Raw genomic sequence first — 17,514 nt, 5'->3', positions numbered from 1 at the left:
GACGCCACTGAACTTCTCCTTTCAAAATGATTAAAATGGAGAATTTCATTATGTGTATTTCACCACCGTTTTTTTCAGACAAAGGGTGTGGAGCTAAGACGAAGTTAGTTCGCGGTGGGAGCCGGGCACAGGAAGCACGTGACTGCCGGGGGAGGGCGTGCGTTGCTGAGGGAGAGGCCTGGATGACAGATGCTAAACCAGCGGCAGCTGCGACAAACGGGCCTCATCACCGCTGTCCTGCCCGCAGCTGCCGCCCTGGAGCCGCCCCGTCCGAGCCCACGGGGGTAAGTCTGAGGTCTCCCTTTCCCTCCACAGAGCCTGGCAGCGTGGAATGCCTTTTGGACAGTGTCAAGGCCTGAGTTCTAGTCCCTTCCCCTCTCTGGGCCTCAGTTTCCCCTTAGTAAGCACCGGAGTTCCTCTGGCTCCATGTTCCACGCTATGGGAAGCTCCTGTCCTGCGGGTCTCTCTCTGAGTCCCGGGGCCCACCTTTGCGGTTGTTCCCTGTCTTTGGTCGTCCTTCTCCCCTTCCTCTCCTGCTCTGCCATCCGGGCGAGCGATTTAGAAATGTGGGGCTGTCTCTGTATCTGTGGGCCCCCATGCGCCATGGGAGCTGCTGCTTAGGGACATCCCCTTCCTCCGGGGTAGGCATCCTGGGTCCTTGGTGGATCTCATTCAGGGCAACCCTTCCTGCCTCAGCTAGAGGGGTCTCTCCCCACCTGTGGCTCACATTCCCAGGAAGCCTCTTCTTTCTAGACATGTAGGAATTTCCCTTTGCACTTTGTTTTCTTTTTGGAAAATGCACCGTGTAACACCTAAAAAAGTGTATGTAACATACATGTCCCCAGTACTACACAGTAATATAGCAAACGCTCCTGCAGCTGCTGCTGAAGGATGGACTGTCACTCAACTGCAAATCCTTATCTACTTACCTGCTTCGTGCCTGTAAGTCCCACCCAGACATAATCACCCTCTGGAGTTTTGTGTTTATTGTTCTCTTGATTATTTTTTAAAGCGCTTTGTCACATATGCATGCCTACTTATTTATTTAGAAAGGGTCTCACTATGTTGCCCAGGCTGGAGTGCAGAGGCTGTTCACAGGTGTGATCACAGCTCACTGTGAATTTGAACTCCTAGGCTCAAGCGATCCGCCTGCCTCAGCCTCCCACCTGGGATTATAGGTGTGTGCCACCACGCCCAGCTATGCCAATTTATTTTTATTTTATGAAACAGTTATATAGCATTTATTGTGCTAGGCACTGTTCTAAATACTTTAAAATGTTAACTCCTTTAATTTGTTTAATCTGTACAACAACCCTAGGAGAAAGATATTATTATTATTATTATTATTTTTTTTTTTTTTTTTTTGAGACAGAGTCTCGCTTTGTTGCCCAGGCTAGAGTGAGTGCCATGGCGTCAGCCCAGCTCACAGCAACCTCAAATTCCTGGGCTCAAGTGATCCTCTTGCCTCAGCCTCCCAAGTAGCTGGGACTACAGGCATGTGCCACCATGCCTAGCTAATATTTTCTATATATTTTTAGTTGTCCAGCTAATTTCTTTCTATTTTTAGTAAAGACGGGGTCTTGCTCTTGCTCAGGCTGGTCTCGAACTCCTGAGACCTCCCAGAGTGGTCTCTGGGACCTCTGGATCCTCCCGCCTCGGCCTCCCAGAGTGCTAGGATTACAGGCGTGACCCACTGCGCCTGGCCAAGATATTATTATTAATCTCATTTTACAGATGAGGAAATTGAGGCACAGGGAGATTAAGTTACTTGCCGCGGATCAAACAGATAGTAAACTTAACAAGACATGTCTGCTGGTTCTGAGTGTGACAGTTTTCCTAGGGTATACATCTAAGAATGGAAGTGTGGGTTATAGGGTATAAGAATATTCAGCTTTACAAAATAATGCCTAATTGTTTCCTGGAGGACCAATATGTACTCTGCCAGCAATTACAAGAGTTCCTATAGACCTACCATCTCTCCAACAATTGGCCTTGTCAGATTTTTTTAACTTTTGCCAATCGGGTAGATACAAAATGGTATCCCATTGTGGTTTTAATTTTAATTTCCCTGGATTTGTTTAGACATGTTTCCTTTTCTTTTAAATGTTTTTTTGTGTCCTTCATGTAATCAAAGTCATCAATTTGTTTATTTTATGATTGACCATTTTGAGATCTTGCTTAAAATCTTTCCCTGACTATAAAGTCTTGCCTCTTCTATATTTTCTTAAAAGAGTTTTTAGAGTCTCCTTTCACATATAAATCCTTAGTCTAAATGGAATTGATTTCTGCGTTTGGTGTGGGTAGGGATATTTTTCTCTTCAGCATCACTTAATAGACTCTTGTTCCGTCCTGTGATCTGCAATGCCACCTATGTCATGGATCAAAGTTTCATACAAGCATAGGTCTATTTCTAGGCTTTTTATTCTGTTCATTCTATCAGTTGATTTGCTTATGCCTGCACTAATACCATATTTTATAGAAAGCCTTAATATCTAGTAAAGCAAATCTGTTACCTTATTCTTCTTCTATAGGGGTGTTTTGGTCCTTTTGCTCTTCCATATAAACTTTAAGATCAGCTTTCAATTTCCATGAACAACCCTATTGGGATTCATTGGAATTACATTGAATCTGTAGATCTTAGGGAAGAATTTACATCTTTAAAATATTGAATCTCCTGTCTCAGAACATTGGGTTCTCATTTAGACTGTTTTTAATGTCTTTCTATAAAGTTTTATAATTTTCTTACTATAGGTTTTATAGTTCTAGGTTTTTCTAGATTTATGCCTCTACTTTTTGTTGATTGTTGTAAATGGTGTGTTTTTAAAATTATATTTTTGTGTGTTACTAATATATACAAAGGCAAATTATTTTTGGATATTGATTGTATAGCTAGTTGCCTTGCTAAAATCTCTTATTATTTTGAAACATTTACCTGATGAATATTTTGGATTTTGTACCTAAGCAGTCATATGAAATGGTTTTGCTCATTTTTTCTTCTTTTCTTTTCTTTCTTTCTTCTTTTTTTAATCTTACTGCAATGTGTAGGAAGACATTTGCAGTGTTAAATAGGATCAGAGATCATGGGCATCCTTGTCTGATCTTTATTTTAAAGGAAATTCCCTAAGATTTACTCATTAAAAATAATATATAAGTTTTATGTCGGTTTTCTTTATCAGGTTAAGGAAGTTTCCTTCTAATTTGCTAGGAGCTTTTATCATAAAGGGTGTTGAATGTCATCAATTTCTTTTTTCTTCTGGATCTGTCGAGATAATCAGATATTTTTTCTTCCTAAATCCATTAATGTAAGTTTTTAGTTTGGACTCCTTCAAAGCAGAGCCTGGAACAAGGACTTGGATTCAGACAGGTTATTTGAGAGGTGATTTCAGCAAGCAGGAAGTGGAGGAACAGGGAGAAGGAGACAGGAAAGGAGGAAAAGCCCATTTCAAGGAGCACGACTGACATTGCAGCTCCAGGCAAAGGCAGCCCATCCTGTTGGTCCTCAGATGAGCCTGCAGGGAGCCTCCCAGAGTTGCCCACTGGGAAGAAGGAGGCTGGGACATGTATCTACTGGCTTCTGTCCTCCACTGGGTGAGGGTTGCATCTTAGGGACCTTAACACTCCCAGACTTCTGGGACTCACTAGCAGGCAAATAAATTGCTCCTAGAGCATTGAAGAAGACCCAGAGACAAAAAGCAAAAAGAAATGTGGTATATATGCTTGAAGGGGGACACTGGCAGCCTAAGGGGAGTCTGGGCTTGCACAAAATGACCCACTGTACATACAGCAAAATCAGAGGAGGGCAGAAGTGAGGAAACACAGAGCACCAAAGTGTGCTATTGCCAACATGATAAATAACTTTCATAGGCTTTTCTTCTATTGTTGAACCACCCTTGCATACCTGAGATAAACCCCACTCGAATGTGATGTCTTGTATTTTTTATACACTGCCGGATTTGATTTACTAGTATTTTTCTTACAATTGTTACATTTATATTCACAAGTGAAACTGGCCTCTAATTTTCCTTTCTTGTCCTGTACTTGTCTGTTTTAGATATTAAGGTCACACTGGCCTGCTAGAAAGAGTTAGAGAGTGTTCCCACTTTTTCCATTCTCAGAAAGAGTTTTTATAAAATTGGGATTACCAGCCGGATGCAGTGGCGTGCACCTGTAGTCCCAGCAACTCGGGAGGCTGAGGCAGGAGGCTCTCTTGAACCCAGGAGCTCAAGGGCAGCCTGGGGAACATAGACTCCCATCTCAAAAAAAAAAATTTTTTTTTTTAGAGAATTACCTCTACTTGAACTTCTATAAAACTGTCTGGATATGTATTCTTTCCTTGTGGGAAGATTTTAAATTTCTAATTCAATTTATTTAGTATAATAGTTATAGAACCACTCAGGCTTGTGATGTCTTCTTAAGTTTGGTAAGTTATATTTTTCTAAGATTTGGTCTACTTTGTTTCCTTTTTTGTGGCTAAATTCTTTATAGTCTTTTTTATTTTTATTTTTAATCGTGGTAAAATACACATAACAAAAAATGTACCATCTTAACTATTTTTAAATGTACAGTTCAGTAATGTTAAGCATGTTACGTTGTTTTGCAACCCATCTCTGGAACCTTCTCATCTTGCAAAATGGAAACTCTATACCCATTAAACAACTCTCATTTCCCCTCCCCCCAGCCCCTGGCAACTACCATTCTACTTTCTGTTTCTCTGAATTTGTGTAATCTTCTTTGTAATCTTGTGGTTATGTCTCCATTTTCATTCCTACTGATGTTTACTTGTGCCTTCTTTTTGTTTCTGAATAGATTTTGCCAGAGACTTGCCCATTCTATTAGGTTTTTTTTTCAAAGAACTTTTTGTTTTATTGATCTTCCCTACCACGTTTGCTTTTCCATTTTATTGATTTCTGCTCTTTTTAAAGATAAATAAAATAAATGTATTTATTCTTTTTGGAGACAGGGTCTCCCTCTGTCGCCCAGGCTGGAGTGCCGAGGTGTCATCAAAGCCTACTACAGCCTCCAACTCCCAGGCTCAAGCTGAGCCTCCCAAGCAGCTGTGACTACAGGCACCCGCCACCACTTCCAGCTACATTTTTATTGTTTTGTAGAGACAGGGTCTCACTATATTGCCCAGGCTGGTTTCAAACTCCAGGTCTTAAGTGATCCTCCAGCCTCCACTTCCCAAAGCAGTAGGATTACAGGCGTGAGCCTGGCCGAGTCTTATCTTTATTATCCTATTTTTTTTCATTTTGGGTTTACCTTGTTATTTGTTTACTTTCTTTGTTTGATCGATTCCTGCTCTTACTCTGTTCCCTTTTGTATCACTTTTGGATTTACTTTGTCATTCTTTTTCTTTTTTTTTTTTTTTGAGACAGAGTCTCGCTCTGTTGCCCGGGCTAGAGTGAGTGCCGTGGCGTCAGCCTAGCTCACAGCAACCTCAAACTCCTGGGCTTAAGCGATCCTACTGCCTCAGCCTCCCCAGTAGCTGGGACTACAGGCATGCACCACCATGCCCGGCTAATTTTTTTTTTGTATATATATTTTTAGTTGGCCAGATAATTTATTTCTATTTTTAGTAGAGACGGGGTCTCGCTCAGGCTGGTCTCAAACTCCTGACCTCGAGCGATCCACCCGCCTCGGCCTCCCAGAGTGCTAGGATTACAGGCGTGAGCCACCGGGCCCGGCCACTTTGGAATTTTTAATACCATCTTTTAAAATATTGCATTTGTTCCACTTTTTCTATGCTTTACTCCTTATTTAGTTTCTTTTAAAAACTGACTTGAGGGTTGTTTTGGTTGTGTTTATACCATTTAAACCTTCTCTTGTGGTTTAGAATTCATATACAATTATTTCTACCAGTCTTCCTTGAAATTTTACCAAGCTCATATAACATTTTTTTAAACTGACAAGAATCGTACAGTTTACCCCTCAGTCTCCATGGGAGATTGGGTTCAGGGCCCCCCCATGGATACCAAAATCCGGGGATGCTCAAGTCCCTTATATAAAATGGTGTAGTGTTTGCATATAACCTACGCACATCCCCCCGTATACTTTAAATCATCTCTAGATCACTGGTAACACCTCACACAATGCTCCCCACCACTTCATTCATATGGATTCAACATAGTACTTGGTATGCAGCAAATTCAGCTTTTGCTTTTTGAAACTTTATGGAATTTTTCCCCCAAATATTGTCAATTCATAGTTGGTCGAATTCACAGATGCAAAACCCATGCGCGGATCTGGAGAGCTGACAGTGTATATTTAGATATGCGTGATGTTTTGGAATATGTATACACTGTGGAATGGCTAAATTGAGCTGATTAACATACACATTATCTTGCCGGGTTATCATTTTGTGTGGTGAGAACACTTAAAATCTACTCTTTTATTTTTCAAGTACACAATGAATGCAATGTTATTAACTATAGTTGCCATGTTGTGCAATAGATCCCTTGAACGTATTTCTTTTAACTGAAAGTTTTTATCCTTGGACCAAACTCTCCCCATTCCCTCCCCTCCCCTCTGTCCCTGGGAACCACCATCCTACTCTCTGCTTTCCACAGGTTTGACTTTTTTAGATTCCACATACAAGTGAGATCATGTAGTACTTTTTTTCTATGCCTGGCTGTTTTCACTTAACATACTGTCCTCTAGGTTCATCCATATTGTTGAAAATGACAGGATCTTCTTCTTTTTTAAGGCTGAATAGTATGCCACTGTGTATATATGCCACATTTTCTTTACCTATTCAGCCACTGATGGGCACTTAGGTTGATTCCATATCTTGGCTTTTGCAATAAGCCCGGGAGTGCAGGTACATCTTTACCATACTAATTACATATATACCCAGCAGTGGAATTGCTGGATCATAAGGTGGTTCTATTTTTAATTTTTGAGGAACCTCCATTCTATTTTCCATAATGATTATACTAAGTTCCATTCCCACCAACCGTGTGCAAAGGTTCCCTTTTCTCCACATCCTCATCGACACTTATCTCTTGACTCATGTGCACCCAGTGTTAGGACCAGAAAGGGGAGAGCTTGTTCCTAGCAGCTCTGGTTCAGAAACTCCCAGACAAACCTCTGCCCTGGCTTAACTCCAAGTGCCCATCCTCAAGGAGTAAGCTGCCATGATTAGCCTTGGCCATGTTGTGCGGCCAGCCCTGTGGCCTGGAGATGGGCAGAGATGTTAGCAGTAGGAGGAGAAAGATACACTGAGTGAACAAGAATAATAGATGCCCAGGACCTAAAAGGAAGGCTTCATCCAAGTTTGTTTGGGTTGTTCACCAAGACAGACTATTTCTTTCATTCATTCACTAATCCATCTGTCCCTCCATCCACCTACCAATTCAACAGCTACGAAGCACCTGCTGTGTTCAGGCAGCGTCCTACCCTAGGTGTACTCAGCAGTGCATGAGATTCAGCGTCTGCCCTCGTGGCTGACAGGCCAGTGGGGAGGGAGGGAGATGGACGGGCAAACTGTTAGAACGCAGGAAACATTTCTAACGCACAGACCACAGACCGACGGGAGCCTGGCCATGCCCAGCAGGGGTGGGAGGAGGCCGTGGGGTGGGAGCGGGGCTGCCCCTAGGACACTTGTCGGGAGGGAGTCAGGCTGGCCCTGCTGGCCTTCCTGCAGGTAGGATTCCCAGACACTGTCCCTTCCAGAAGCTGATTGGAGCTCTCCAGGCATGGATCACCCCACCTTCCCCCACCCCCTCATGGCAAGGGAGGCCCTAGAAATTTTCTCTGGCCTTCTGCTGTCTTGCATTTCCCTCCAGAGGGTCTCCTGGGAATCTGGCCCCTAACAATCCTCCTCTCGTGCCACTCGGACGGGCTGTCACTTGCCTCTTCTCTCCATCAGTCACCAGGGCTGGTTCTCACAGTGACTTCGTTCTCTCCTAAGTATGTGACCTTAGACAAGTCATTTAATCTTGCTGTACCTCAGTTTCCCCACCTGTAAGATGAGGGCAGTAACAGTACCTACTTCATATAGTTAGGGGATTATTAATAGTTAATATTTGTAGGGTGCTTATAACAGTGTCTGACCTGTAGTAATTGTTCACTATTATTATTATTATTATTCTGACCCCATGGTGGCCACAGAGTCTTCACCACAATAACACCCCCTTGTCCAAGCCCCGGGGCCACCCCCTCAGCCCCTAGCTTGAGCTGGAGGAGTGTTTTCTGCTCTCGGCACCTTGCCAGCCCCACGTGGGCACAGATGCTTCTAGGCTGGGGTCACAGCTCTGCCCTCTTATTTCCTCTTCTCTCTGCCAAGCCTGGCACCATTCCCAAGTCCAGTAGCCCTGTCCAGGGACTTCCCTGGATCCGGGCTGACAATGGCAGCACTTGACCACCAGCACAGCAGTGACAGGCTTTGGCCTCAGCAGTGAGGGGAGGGCAAGACCTCACCCTGCCCTCCCAAGCGCCGTGAGGGGCTTCCCCGAGAAAGCACGGAGACCTGCCTTTCCCCTGCTGGTCGTGGGGGAGCTTAGGCGGCCCTGGGATTACAAGTCTGGATGTGTGGGGATCAAAGCCACCTGGAAGACCCTCCCGGCCTCAAAATCCCTCTCTCACCCACTCTCTGTTTAACAGGTGACAAAGCCGCCTCCCTAGAAATAAACCAAAACTCTCAGGTCCTGGCCCTCCCAGACCAAGGGGGCCCCCTTGGGGGCGGGGGAGAAGGCTGGGGAACACCACCACGCAGGCTCAGGAAATGGAGCTGCAGCCACACGGACCCCCATTCTCTGTCTGTGCCTGGGTTGCTGGGGACTGGTATGGGGTGCATTCCCTGAGGCTCTGGGCCCAGAATTCTTGGCCTGGAATCAACTGAGTCAGGGTCAAGTTTAGGTTGAAAACTGAGTGGAGGTTTCAATCTAACCAGGCTTGTGCTGGGCATTTAGCAGGAAAACCTCAAATTCCTGTCCAGGTTTCCTTAGAAAAACCGAGGTCTCTGTCGCTTTGCTATGGTGACTACATGTCCTGACCGGGTTCTGACTTTGGATATTCTGTTCCCCAAGGTGACTCCAACAATGTATCCTGTGGGATTGGGGTTCCCCAGATCTGGGGCTCATAGTACTCCTTCTCCCCTGTGCACATTCAGCACACTGAATCCCGTGTGCACACACAATACTCACACACACACACACACGCACACGCACACGCACACGCACATGCCTGTCCACACGTGCGCACCCACCACCTGCCCCGCCCCTGCACAGGGAGCAGGCCGGGAGGGTGGGGTATGCCCCGCTTATCAGCTGCTGCTGGCTTCCTCCGCCTGGATTCTTGGAGGCCCGGGTGGGAGCTGGCCAGCACACGTGGCTTCCCAAAGACCACTCAGATAATGAGAGGAAATGCAGTCATCAGCTCACGGAACGCTGGGGATTTGGGCTGTGGCTCCAGGTCACCACACCCTAACCCGAGCCCTCCGTCTCCCTCCAGGCAGCCCTCGGCCACTTCCCAGGGCCCGCGGACAACGCCAGAGATGGCCCCTTTTGGTTGCTGGGGCCTGCCCGCCACCCTCCTCGCCCTGCTCTGCTGCCCAGGTAAGCCAGGTGCCTGGCGGTCCTGACTTGGCCCATGCCAGCCCAGAGAGTGTGGGTGCCCCACTCCCCTAAAGTTGCTGAGGCTTTGCACACGGGGGCCACCTTGCCATGGGTACAGGATCCTGTGCCAGCCTGGCTTCTGGTCCCTGTGGCCCCTGGGTAGTGGTTGGGGGGCCTGGCCTTTTGAACACCAGGCTGAATAGGCCCCAGGGCTTTGTGGCATGCGGATGGGAGCTGGCTGGGGTCCTCGGGAGGTGAAGGGATGCTGGGGTCCAAGGGAAGACAAGGGCATGTGCCCAGCTGGTCTTCAAGAGGGGCCCTGGGGATGGCAGGGGCCATGACCTGGCTGCAGTCAAAGTGAAAATGAAACCGCTTTCAGTGAGTCAAGGGAATGAGGAAGGAAAATGCCACCATGTGCTGAGTACCCTGTGTCTCCAACAACCTGCCAGGTGCTTTTCTAGCACCGTCTCAGTGAACCCTCATGACAACCCTTAGCCCACTTGACAGGTGAAGAAACCTGGGCTCTTTAAAGAGCAAGAAAGCACCTTGCCCCAGGCCACACCACTGGTACACGGCAAACTCTGATTCAAATCCAGTGCTGCCCACCACAGAGGCCCTCTCTTGCCACTTCATTATATGCCACTAGCTGAGAGCGGGGGGTGGCAGGGACCTGCGGGTGAGGTGGGAGCCCAGGACACAGGCTGGGCCCAGCTGGCCGGGATCGAGCACTTCCTGGTCATCGCTGAGTGCAGGTGGGCACTGAGGGCTCGGTCTTCATGCATCAGACTCTCCCTGGGTGTCTGCCATGCACAGGGCATTGTGCTAAGCTGAAAGGGAAACACGCAAAACCAGGACCCTGCCTTCTAGAAGCTGCACGATGTCTGAGGGCGCGTCAGCATGAATATAACCATTTCGAGGTGATACTGTTACCTTTCTCCCCTGCCTTCCTCCTCAAGAGTGAGCCATCCTGACCTCCTCGTCGCTCCTGCACACCAAGCATATTCCCAACTGGGGGTCTTTGCCCTGGCGGTTCCCTTTCTGTGGGTCACTGCCCCCCAATATCTGCAGGGCTCACCACCCCCTTCGTGTCTTTGCCCACATGTCAGGGTGAGGCCTTTGCTGAGCACAGCCATTAAAATGGCACTGGACCCCACTCCCTGCCCCTTTCTGGCACTAACCGCCACCGGCCTGGCTGGCTGTCCTGTTCATTGTTTACTGTCGGCCGCCCTCACTAGGACAGGAGCTCTGGTGGGGCAGGGTTTGGTCTGCTTTGACCACTGCTGCACACCCAGGGCCTGCACAGCAGGCGTCCCAAAGTTGCGTGTGGAAGGAAGGAAAGGAGGGAGGGCCACAGGGGACACAGGCCTGTGGGGGGGAGGGGACATTCAGGCTGACCTCAAAGGTCGAGCAGGATCCCTCTCTATGGAGATGGGACAGGAGCAGGAGGAAGGCCGATCTGGGCTGCCGGGCAGAAGGGCCGGGGACAGCGGGAGGCAGCCTCCTCGGTCTGGGGTCCTGCGGTGGGGCGTGGGGCGGTGAGGCCTGACAAGGGGGAAGGAGAAGAAGGGGCCGACCATGGCCTTTCTTCCTAGGCCCCTGAGCCTTGACTGCCAGCAGCAGACAACTCCACGGGCAGGGCAGCAGGGATGTCCACTGCTCCATGTTTCTGGTCTTCCAGGGGCTGGTGAGGCGTTTGAGATATACATAAGGCCGGAGACGCTGTTGGTTGAGCCCGAAGAGTACCGGGAAATCAACTGCAGCACCAACTGTGACCAGCCTGAAAGGGGTGGTCTGGAGACCTCCCTAAATAAGACTCTACTGGCCCAAGGACCTCAGTGGAAGTCCTACTTGGTCTCAAACATCTCCCAGAACATGGTCCTGCACTGCTACTTCAGCTGCTCCGGGAACCTGCAGCATGAAGTTCTCAACATCACCGTGTACAGTGAGTGGCTGTGCCGCAGGGCCCTGCTGTCCCCCAGGGCAGAGCCTGCATCTACTGCAGTACCCAAAGCTACTCTGTGACTGCCCCTGGGCACTCCTCACGGCCCTGCCTCCCTGAGCTCCAGGGGTGACAAAACCAGGCCAGTGGGCTGGGAACCTGCTCATACCCTTGGCAGGTCGCCTTGAGCTTGCTGGTCTCTCAGAAGCAGGCAGCCCAGAGTTCGAGTCTCGCTCAGGGGAGGACACTCTAACCAAGGCTCACCCACATCCAAAGCCATTTCCTAACACAGCCTTAATAGCCTCCTCCCAGCTCAGTCGCTGGAGCACCCCACGTCCCATGCCCAAAGTGGGGGTACCCCAAGAGAGCTGGGCCCCTTCACCTCAGGAAGAGAAGGCTGAGGTACCTCCTGGTATCTATACCTTCCCCTGAGGGGCCCAGGGCACATGTGTGACCACTACACACACACCTGCCCATGAGCCATGAAAACCTTCCACTGGGGACACGATTCTCTCAACATCTTGGCTCCGAGGGTGTCACTTAGGTCCTCCTCATCGCCAGCATCAGAGGACCAGAAGAAGGATGTCCTAAATCCAACATATTCTCCTGGGTGAGGGTGGGGGGTGAGCAGAGGCAACCAGGTATTCTAGTTCAAAAGGGATCCCGGGGTACCCCCAAGAGCCCTGTTTAATAGGTGAGGAATCGTGGTGGCCGTGAACCTGACCCTGGAGAACCAAGGCAGGCCTGGCTCCGGCCCCCGCCTCTTAGGTGTGGAGACTCACAGTTCAGTCCCTCGAGTGCCCCGTTTCAATGAGCACTCTCTTCCAAGCCTCTCTCAAGATAATTATCCAATTGTTTAATTTTTGAAATTTGTATTTAATTTCTGGAGGAGAGGGAGACAGACCCAAACTTTTATATCTTTCCAGGTGGCTGTACAATTTCCGGACCTGCTCTTTGTAAACCCTTGACAACCCCCGTCCTGTCCATTCTTGAAACCATGACATCTGTGAAAGTACCACGCAGCCCGCCCTTCACCCTGAACTGCTCCCTTCCTCCTCCCCTTACACACAAGAGCCCCGGCCCCAGGCCACTGCCTCCCCAACAAGTCCAGCCAGGGACCTGGAACACCGCAGTGATAGGAGATGGCCCTCGCCAGGTGGGGCCTGCGGGGACTGCATGCACCCCCATCCTGACCAGACCTCCCTCCTTTGTCCCCTGCAGAGCCTCCAAAGCAGGTCACGCTGAAGCTGCAGCCCAGCTGGGTGGCCGTGGGCAAGCCCTTCACCATGGAGTGCACGGTGCCTGCCGTGGAGCCGCTTGAGAGCCTCACCCTCTCCCTGCTCCGTGGCAATGAGACCTTGCACACCCAGACCTTTGGGAGGGAAAATCCTGCTCCCCAGGAGGCCATAGCCACATTCAACAGCACAGCCCACAGGGAGGACAAACACTACAACTTCTCCTGCCTGGCTAAGCTGGACCTGGAGTCTCGCGGTGGCAGCGTCTTTAGCAGCATCTCAGATCCCCAGATGCTCAAGGTCTACGGTGAGGAGGGCCCCAGTGACACGGGGGAGAGAGAGGGCCCTCACTTTCAGCCCCTTGGGGGAGGAACACTCCGGAGCCCACTCTTGCTGGCTTGGGATGCAAACGCCCAGGACCCACACTTCTTCCAGGCCTCCCTCTTACCCTCCCTGCCCTGAAGCTCTGGCCAAGTCCCCAGCTTGGACCTCGGCTGTTTCCGAGGTCAGGAGAGCTCAACTAGTCGCTTGGCCCTTAGCAAGCTTCATGACCTTGACAGAGTCCACCTGCTCTCTCTGGCCTTAGCTCTTCCCTACAATGAGAAGGCTGTCCTGACTGACCCCTAAGGTCCCCAGAACTCTGCTGTTCAGTGACTCTGGGTGGCCAAGGCATTCCCTGCCTTCAGGGAGCTTGGCGTGAAGCTCACTCAGCTCTGCCCGAGGAGGGGCTCAGCCTGGATCGTGCCACCCTCCAGGCCATGGTGTCCAGCAACCACGTGCTGGTTCCAGGGGCTACTGGCAGGGGGATATCTGCCCTCCAGTCTCACAGAGGTCTGGCTTTCTCCCAGATAACACTTTTGGGGCAGACTCCATTTGCCACTCATCTCTGCAACCCAAGGTGCCTGCAGGATGGACGAGTGGGTGGGGATGGGTGGGCCTCCCCTCCCCTTGGGCCCTGGCACCACAGGACGTCTAGGACCACTGCCTCTTCCCTCCCCAGAGCCCATGCAGGACAGCCAGATGCCCGTCATCATTGCAGCTGTGTCGGTACTGCTGTTCCTGTTTGTGGCGTCCATCCTGCTCTGCTTTGCCTTCAGCCAGCGCTGGCGGCAGAGGCGGACTGGCACCTACGGGGTTCACGCTTCCTGGGTGAGGCTGCAACGGGCCTTCCGGGCACAGCCTGCATGAGTGGCGTGGCCACCGCCATGGTGGTCACTGGAACTCAGAGTGGCACCTCGGGCTTGTGGTCCAGCCCCGCCTGAAGGACTATGACAAGCAGCAGAGGACTCTGGGGACGCTTCCTTTTCTAGCCTGAACACAACAAACACCTGGACTTAACACTGTGCCCTCAATGTCTCCTCCTGGGGCAACACGCAGCAGGAAGGGGAACCCACCGGGGTGGACTTCTCTCCCCCAGTGTCTCCCTCAGGCTCCTTCCAGCCCAGGCACCAGACACCCACCCTCATCCGGCCCTGAGTGACTAATTCCTACCAAGGGAGGGTGGGGGAAACACACCCTGGGCGGCGGGACAGAGGACACTCTGTTCCCTCCTGGCCCTCTAGGACCTAGGCCACTCCTGGTCAGAGCAGGACACAGCTCTGACCTCTCTGCCAACAAAGCCAGCTTCCTGGGGTGAGGGCGGGGCCCCCAGGGAACCTGCTGGGCTCCAGGGCCCTGCCCACTCAGGCCTCCCCCCACCACTCTGGGCCCCTCTGTCCACCTCACAGGGACTTCAGAGCTGTGGAAAACAGACGCCGTCCCCTCCTCTTCTCTCCGCTCTGCTCCATTACTAGGCCAAAGGAGACCCTGTCGTCCCAGGGAGAGGGGTGAAGGAAGTGGTGCAGGGGAGTCTGGTCTAGGCAGGAAACAGTAGGGCAGAGTCAGGCCTGCGTGGCTGCCAGGGCCTCACGGTGCTCTAGGAGCTCTAACTCCAGAGCAGAGATCAGGCCGGTTCAGGATCTCAGCGGGGTGGGGAGAGGATTCACCCAGAAGAGGGCCTGGATGGGGTTGAGGGAGCGAGAGGGGCTGCCCGCCAAAGGCACAGAGGGGTCGACAATAGAGGGGCAGGTTGGGGCTCCGGGGCTGTTTCCAGCCCTATGATGAAGATGGTGTGGGTCGCCAGGCTGGCGTCTGTCCTCACAGCAGGCTCTCGGCATCATAGTAATCTGGGGAGACAGCACACCCTCATCTTGACTCCCTCTTGCCTCAGTGGACCCCAAGGAGGAAAAGGGAAGGGGACAGGACAGTTGCTCACAGCAGTGACAGTAGGAACCCCCCCCTCCCCCTGCCACAGGGCATATGGCCCTCCTGATCCCCGCAAGGCCGGAGCCCCACTGCCCACCCACCCAGCCCTACCTGAAGCTGGGGGTACATCGGCACCCACAGTCCCTGTGGCACTGGGGGGTGGAGGTGGGGGCACAGCTCTCCTGAGAAGGAGAAGAGAAAAGAAAGACCCATCAGAAGCCCAGGGGTGGCTCTGGTATCACCCACAACAATCTCCACCCCACCACCAGCCCCTGGGCAGCTCTTCCAGCCCAGCCCCCAAGCAGAAACCTGGCAGCACCCAGAGCCCCCAGCCTCACTTACGCCTCCCTTTTCCTGGAGGCAGGAGGCTGGTGCTGGATCCTGGGCACATCCTGCAAGTGGGGCTGACATGGGGGAGGCAGGAGGAAAGGGGCTGACCAGGGCAGCAGGGGGCCTGGGGAGGGCACCAGGCAGGGCAGGTAGTGGTGGTGAAACACCAAAGGCCCTTCCGTCATCGTCTCCTCCTCCTCCTCCTCCGATTCCTCCGACTCCTCTGACTCCTCCTGGCGACCCTCCAGGTAGACCTGGGGATTGTGCAAAATGGGGAGGAGAAATGAGGGTACAGGACCAGGCTGGCCCTACACCTACTCCTCCACCCCCTAAGTGACTTCCTCCAGACATACAACATAACAGTGGCCTGTGTTTATTGAGCATTTACTACATGCAAGCAAGGCATTTTGGAGACATTTATTCCTTACTTTGTAGGTGGGAAAACTGAGGCTCAACGAGGTTGAGCAACTTATCTGAGGTCACCCAGCTAATAAGTGGCAGAGCAGGGACTGGAAGACTCCAGATGTGCTTCAGAGCTGCGGCCAGGAGTCCACTGAGCTGCCCCTGGCCTCACCCCCAGCCCCTGGGCCCACCTGTGCCCCATCAGTGAGGTGGGTGCTAACCCTGAGGGCCCCCTGGGGGCCTGGGGCTGAGGGGCGGCAGCAGCTCCTCAGGGTGTCCCTGTGCCTGGACGCTCTGAGGCCCTCTCCGCTGCCGCCCAGCTGGCTAGCATCCTCCCTCCACCCAGCCCTCGCTTCTCCTGCCCTCTCAGGACACCCAGCGCTGGCTGAGTGAGGCTCAGCATACGCACCAGCTCACAATTTCCCCCACCCTGGCTCCTGACTCTGCCCTGCCAGCCTGGAGGGTGGACACACCTCTTGCCTCCTCCGAGGGTCAAAACCCTGCCTGGCTTTCTAAGGCCCCTGCTCCTCCAAGGAGCCTTTCCCCAACCCCCAGCCAAGTGTGCACTGCCCTTTGTACCTCTCCACAGCTTGCTGTGTAGTTACAACCACTCATTTATTCATTCTCTTGTTCAGCAAATATCAACTGAGTCTAAAAAGTGTCAGGCGCGGAGCCCAGGCACTTATGATCCACCAGGTCCAATGGTGCCTGCGCTCCTGGGGCCTGAAGCCCAGTGCGGGATGCGCTGCAGGGAAACCTTGAAAGCAAGACCTGGGCGGTCTAGGCCTGGGGACCACCCTGTCCCCCATGGAGGCTGACATGGGCCTCATACTGCTTGATACGTAATAGACGCCAAACAGCCCCGGCCAGAGAGGAGTGGCAGCCTTCCTGCTCCTCGCTCACCCAGTCGTTTTCATCAAGGGGGGGACTCCAGGTGTTTCCCCACCCATGGAGCCACAGGGGAGCGACAACTGTGGCCCCACCCCCACGCACCTGCGGGCTGGGCGGGACAGGCCAGGGGTTCAGCGCCCCGGCCACCAAGCGGCTCAGCAGCAGCTGGTGCATCTGCGCGTTCTGCAGCATCATCAGCTCCAGCAGATCTAGGGGACGCGGGTTCCGCAAGCCCATGCCGGGGCTCCCCTCCCCGCTGCCACCCCTGCCCCGTCCCCAGGCCTCTTCCCCGACGCCCAGCCCCGGGGGCGCGGAACGGCGGGGAGGGGACGCCGAGAGAATGTGTGGGGCAGAGGGGGTTGCGGGGGTGACCCCGGAGTCTCACCTTCCTTCACGCGACCCGGCTGCTGCGAGGGCGGAGGTGGGACGGCCCACGTGAGGGGCTGCAGGACGGTCACCCAGGGCTGGGGCGTGTGGGGGAGGACTCAGCCAGGCCAGGCGGGAAGGACTGGGGGCACGTCGCGAGCCCCAACCCCCTCCCCGCGAGTCACCTCCCTAACCCTGCAGGGCCGGGCTCTCCTCCGCCCCCACGGCCTCCCCGCTCCCTCCCGGTCGAGCCGCCTCCTCTGGGTCTAAGGTCTCTCTCCTCCCCGCCGCCCCATCGCCCTGCAGGGTCCAGCCCGTCCCGGGTCCGCTCCCCACTCCGCCGTCCCCCCAGAACGGCTCTGCTCCCCGGCTCAGCCCTCACCGTCGGGGCTGCACTCTGAGGTGGGGAGCGACCCCAGCTCCCGCCAGTCTCAGAGGCCATGCCAGGCGGGTCAAGGTTACCTTGGCGACGCCAGGGACGCCGAAATATTTTCACACGCATGCGCGAGGCCCGCCCCACATCGCAGCCCCTCCCTCACCCCAGCCCCCACCC

At 52.5% G+C, this 17,514-nt stretch overlaps 2 protein-coding genes across 5 annotated transcripts; one reads left to right on the top strand and one right to left on the bottom strand.

Annotated features, from left to right (window-relative positions):
- The first annotated feature begins 173 nt into the window (after positions 1-173).
- ICAM2 (intercellular adhesion molecule 2) lies at positions 174-14,066 on the top strand. Its single transcript, XM_045525816.1, has 5 exons — positions 174-284; positions 9,451-9,554; positions 11,233-11,496; positions 12,715-13,035; positions 13,729-14,066. Exons 1-5 carry the CDS (start codon positions 190-192, stop codon positions 13,914-13,916), a joined length of 972 nt encoding a protein of 323 aa, XP_045381772.1. The 5' UTR covers positions 174-189; the 3' UTR covers positions 13,917-14,066.
- Positions 12,329-17,495, bottom strand: PRR29 (proline rich 29). 4 transcript variants are annotated; one of them, XR_006728893.1, is made up of 8 exons: positions 17,344-17,492; positions 16,981-17,059; positions 16,698-16,804; positions 15,315-15,556; positions 15,084-15,154; positions 14,714-14,893; positions 14,449-14,583; positions 12,329-14,039 (listed from the first exon to the last, which is right to left on the bottom strand). XR_006728893.1 is itself a non-coding variant. In XM_045525817.1 (6 exons), exons 1-6 carry the CDS (start codon positions 17,461-17,463, stop codon positions 14,865-14,867), a joined length of 648 nt encoding a protein of 215 aa, XP_045381773.1. In that variant the 5' UTR covers positions 17,464-17,492; the 3' UTR covers positions 12,329-14,864. The 4 variants fall into 4 exon arrangements, 1 of the variants encoding a protein (XP_045381773.1); XR_006728894.1 differs by having other exon boundaries at positions 14,449-14,893; positions 15,411-15,556; positions 17,344-17,495; XR_006728892.1 differs by having other exon boundaries at positions 14,449-14,893.
- Between the last annotated feature and the right edge of the window lie 19 nt (positions 17,496-17,514).

This window comes from Lemur catta, chromosome 15 (assembly GCF_020740605.2).
Source record: "Lemur catta isolate mLemCat1 chromosome 15, mLemCat1.pri, whole genome shotgun sequence".
Classification (NCBI taxonomy): Eukaryota; Metazoa; Chordata; class Mammalia; order Primates; family Lemuridae; genus Lemur; species Lemur catta.
Note: the sequence above shows the minus strand (reverse complement) of the source record. Positions and strands in the feature narration are given on the sequence as shown.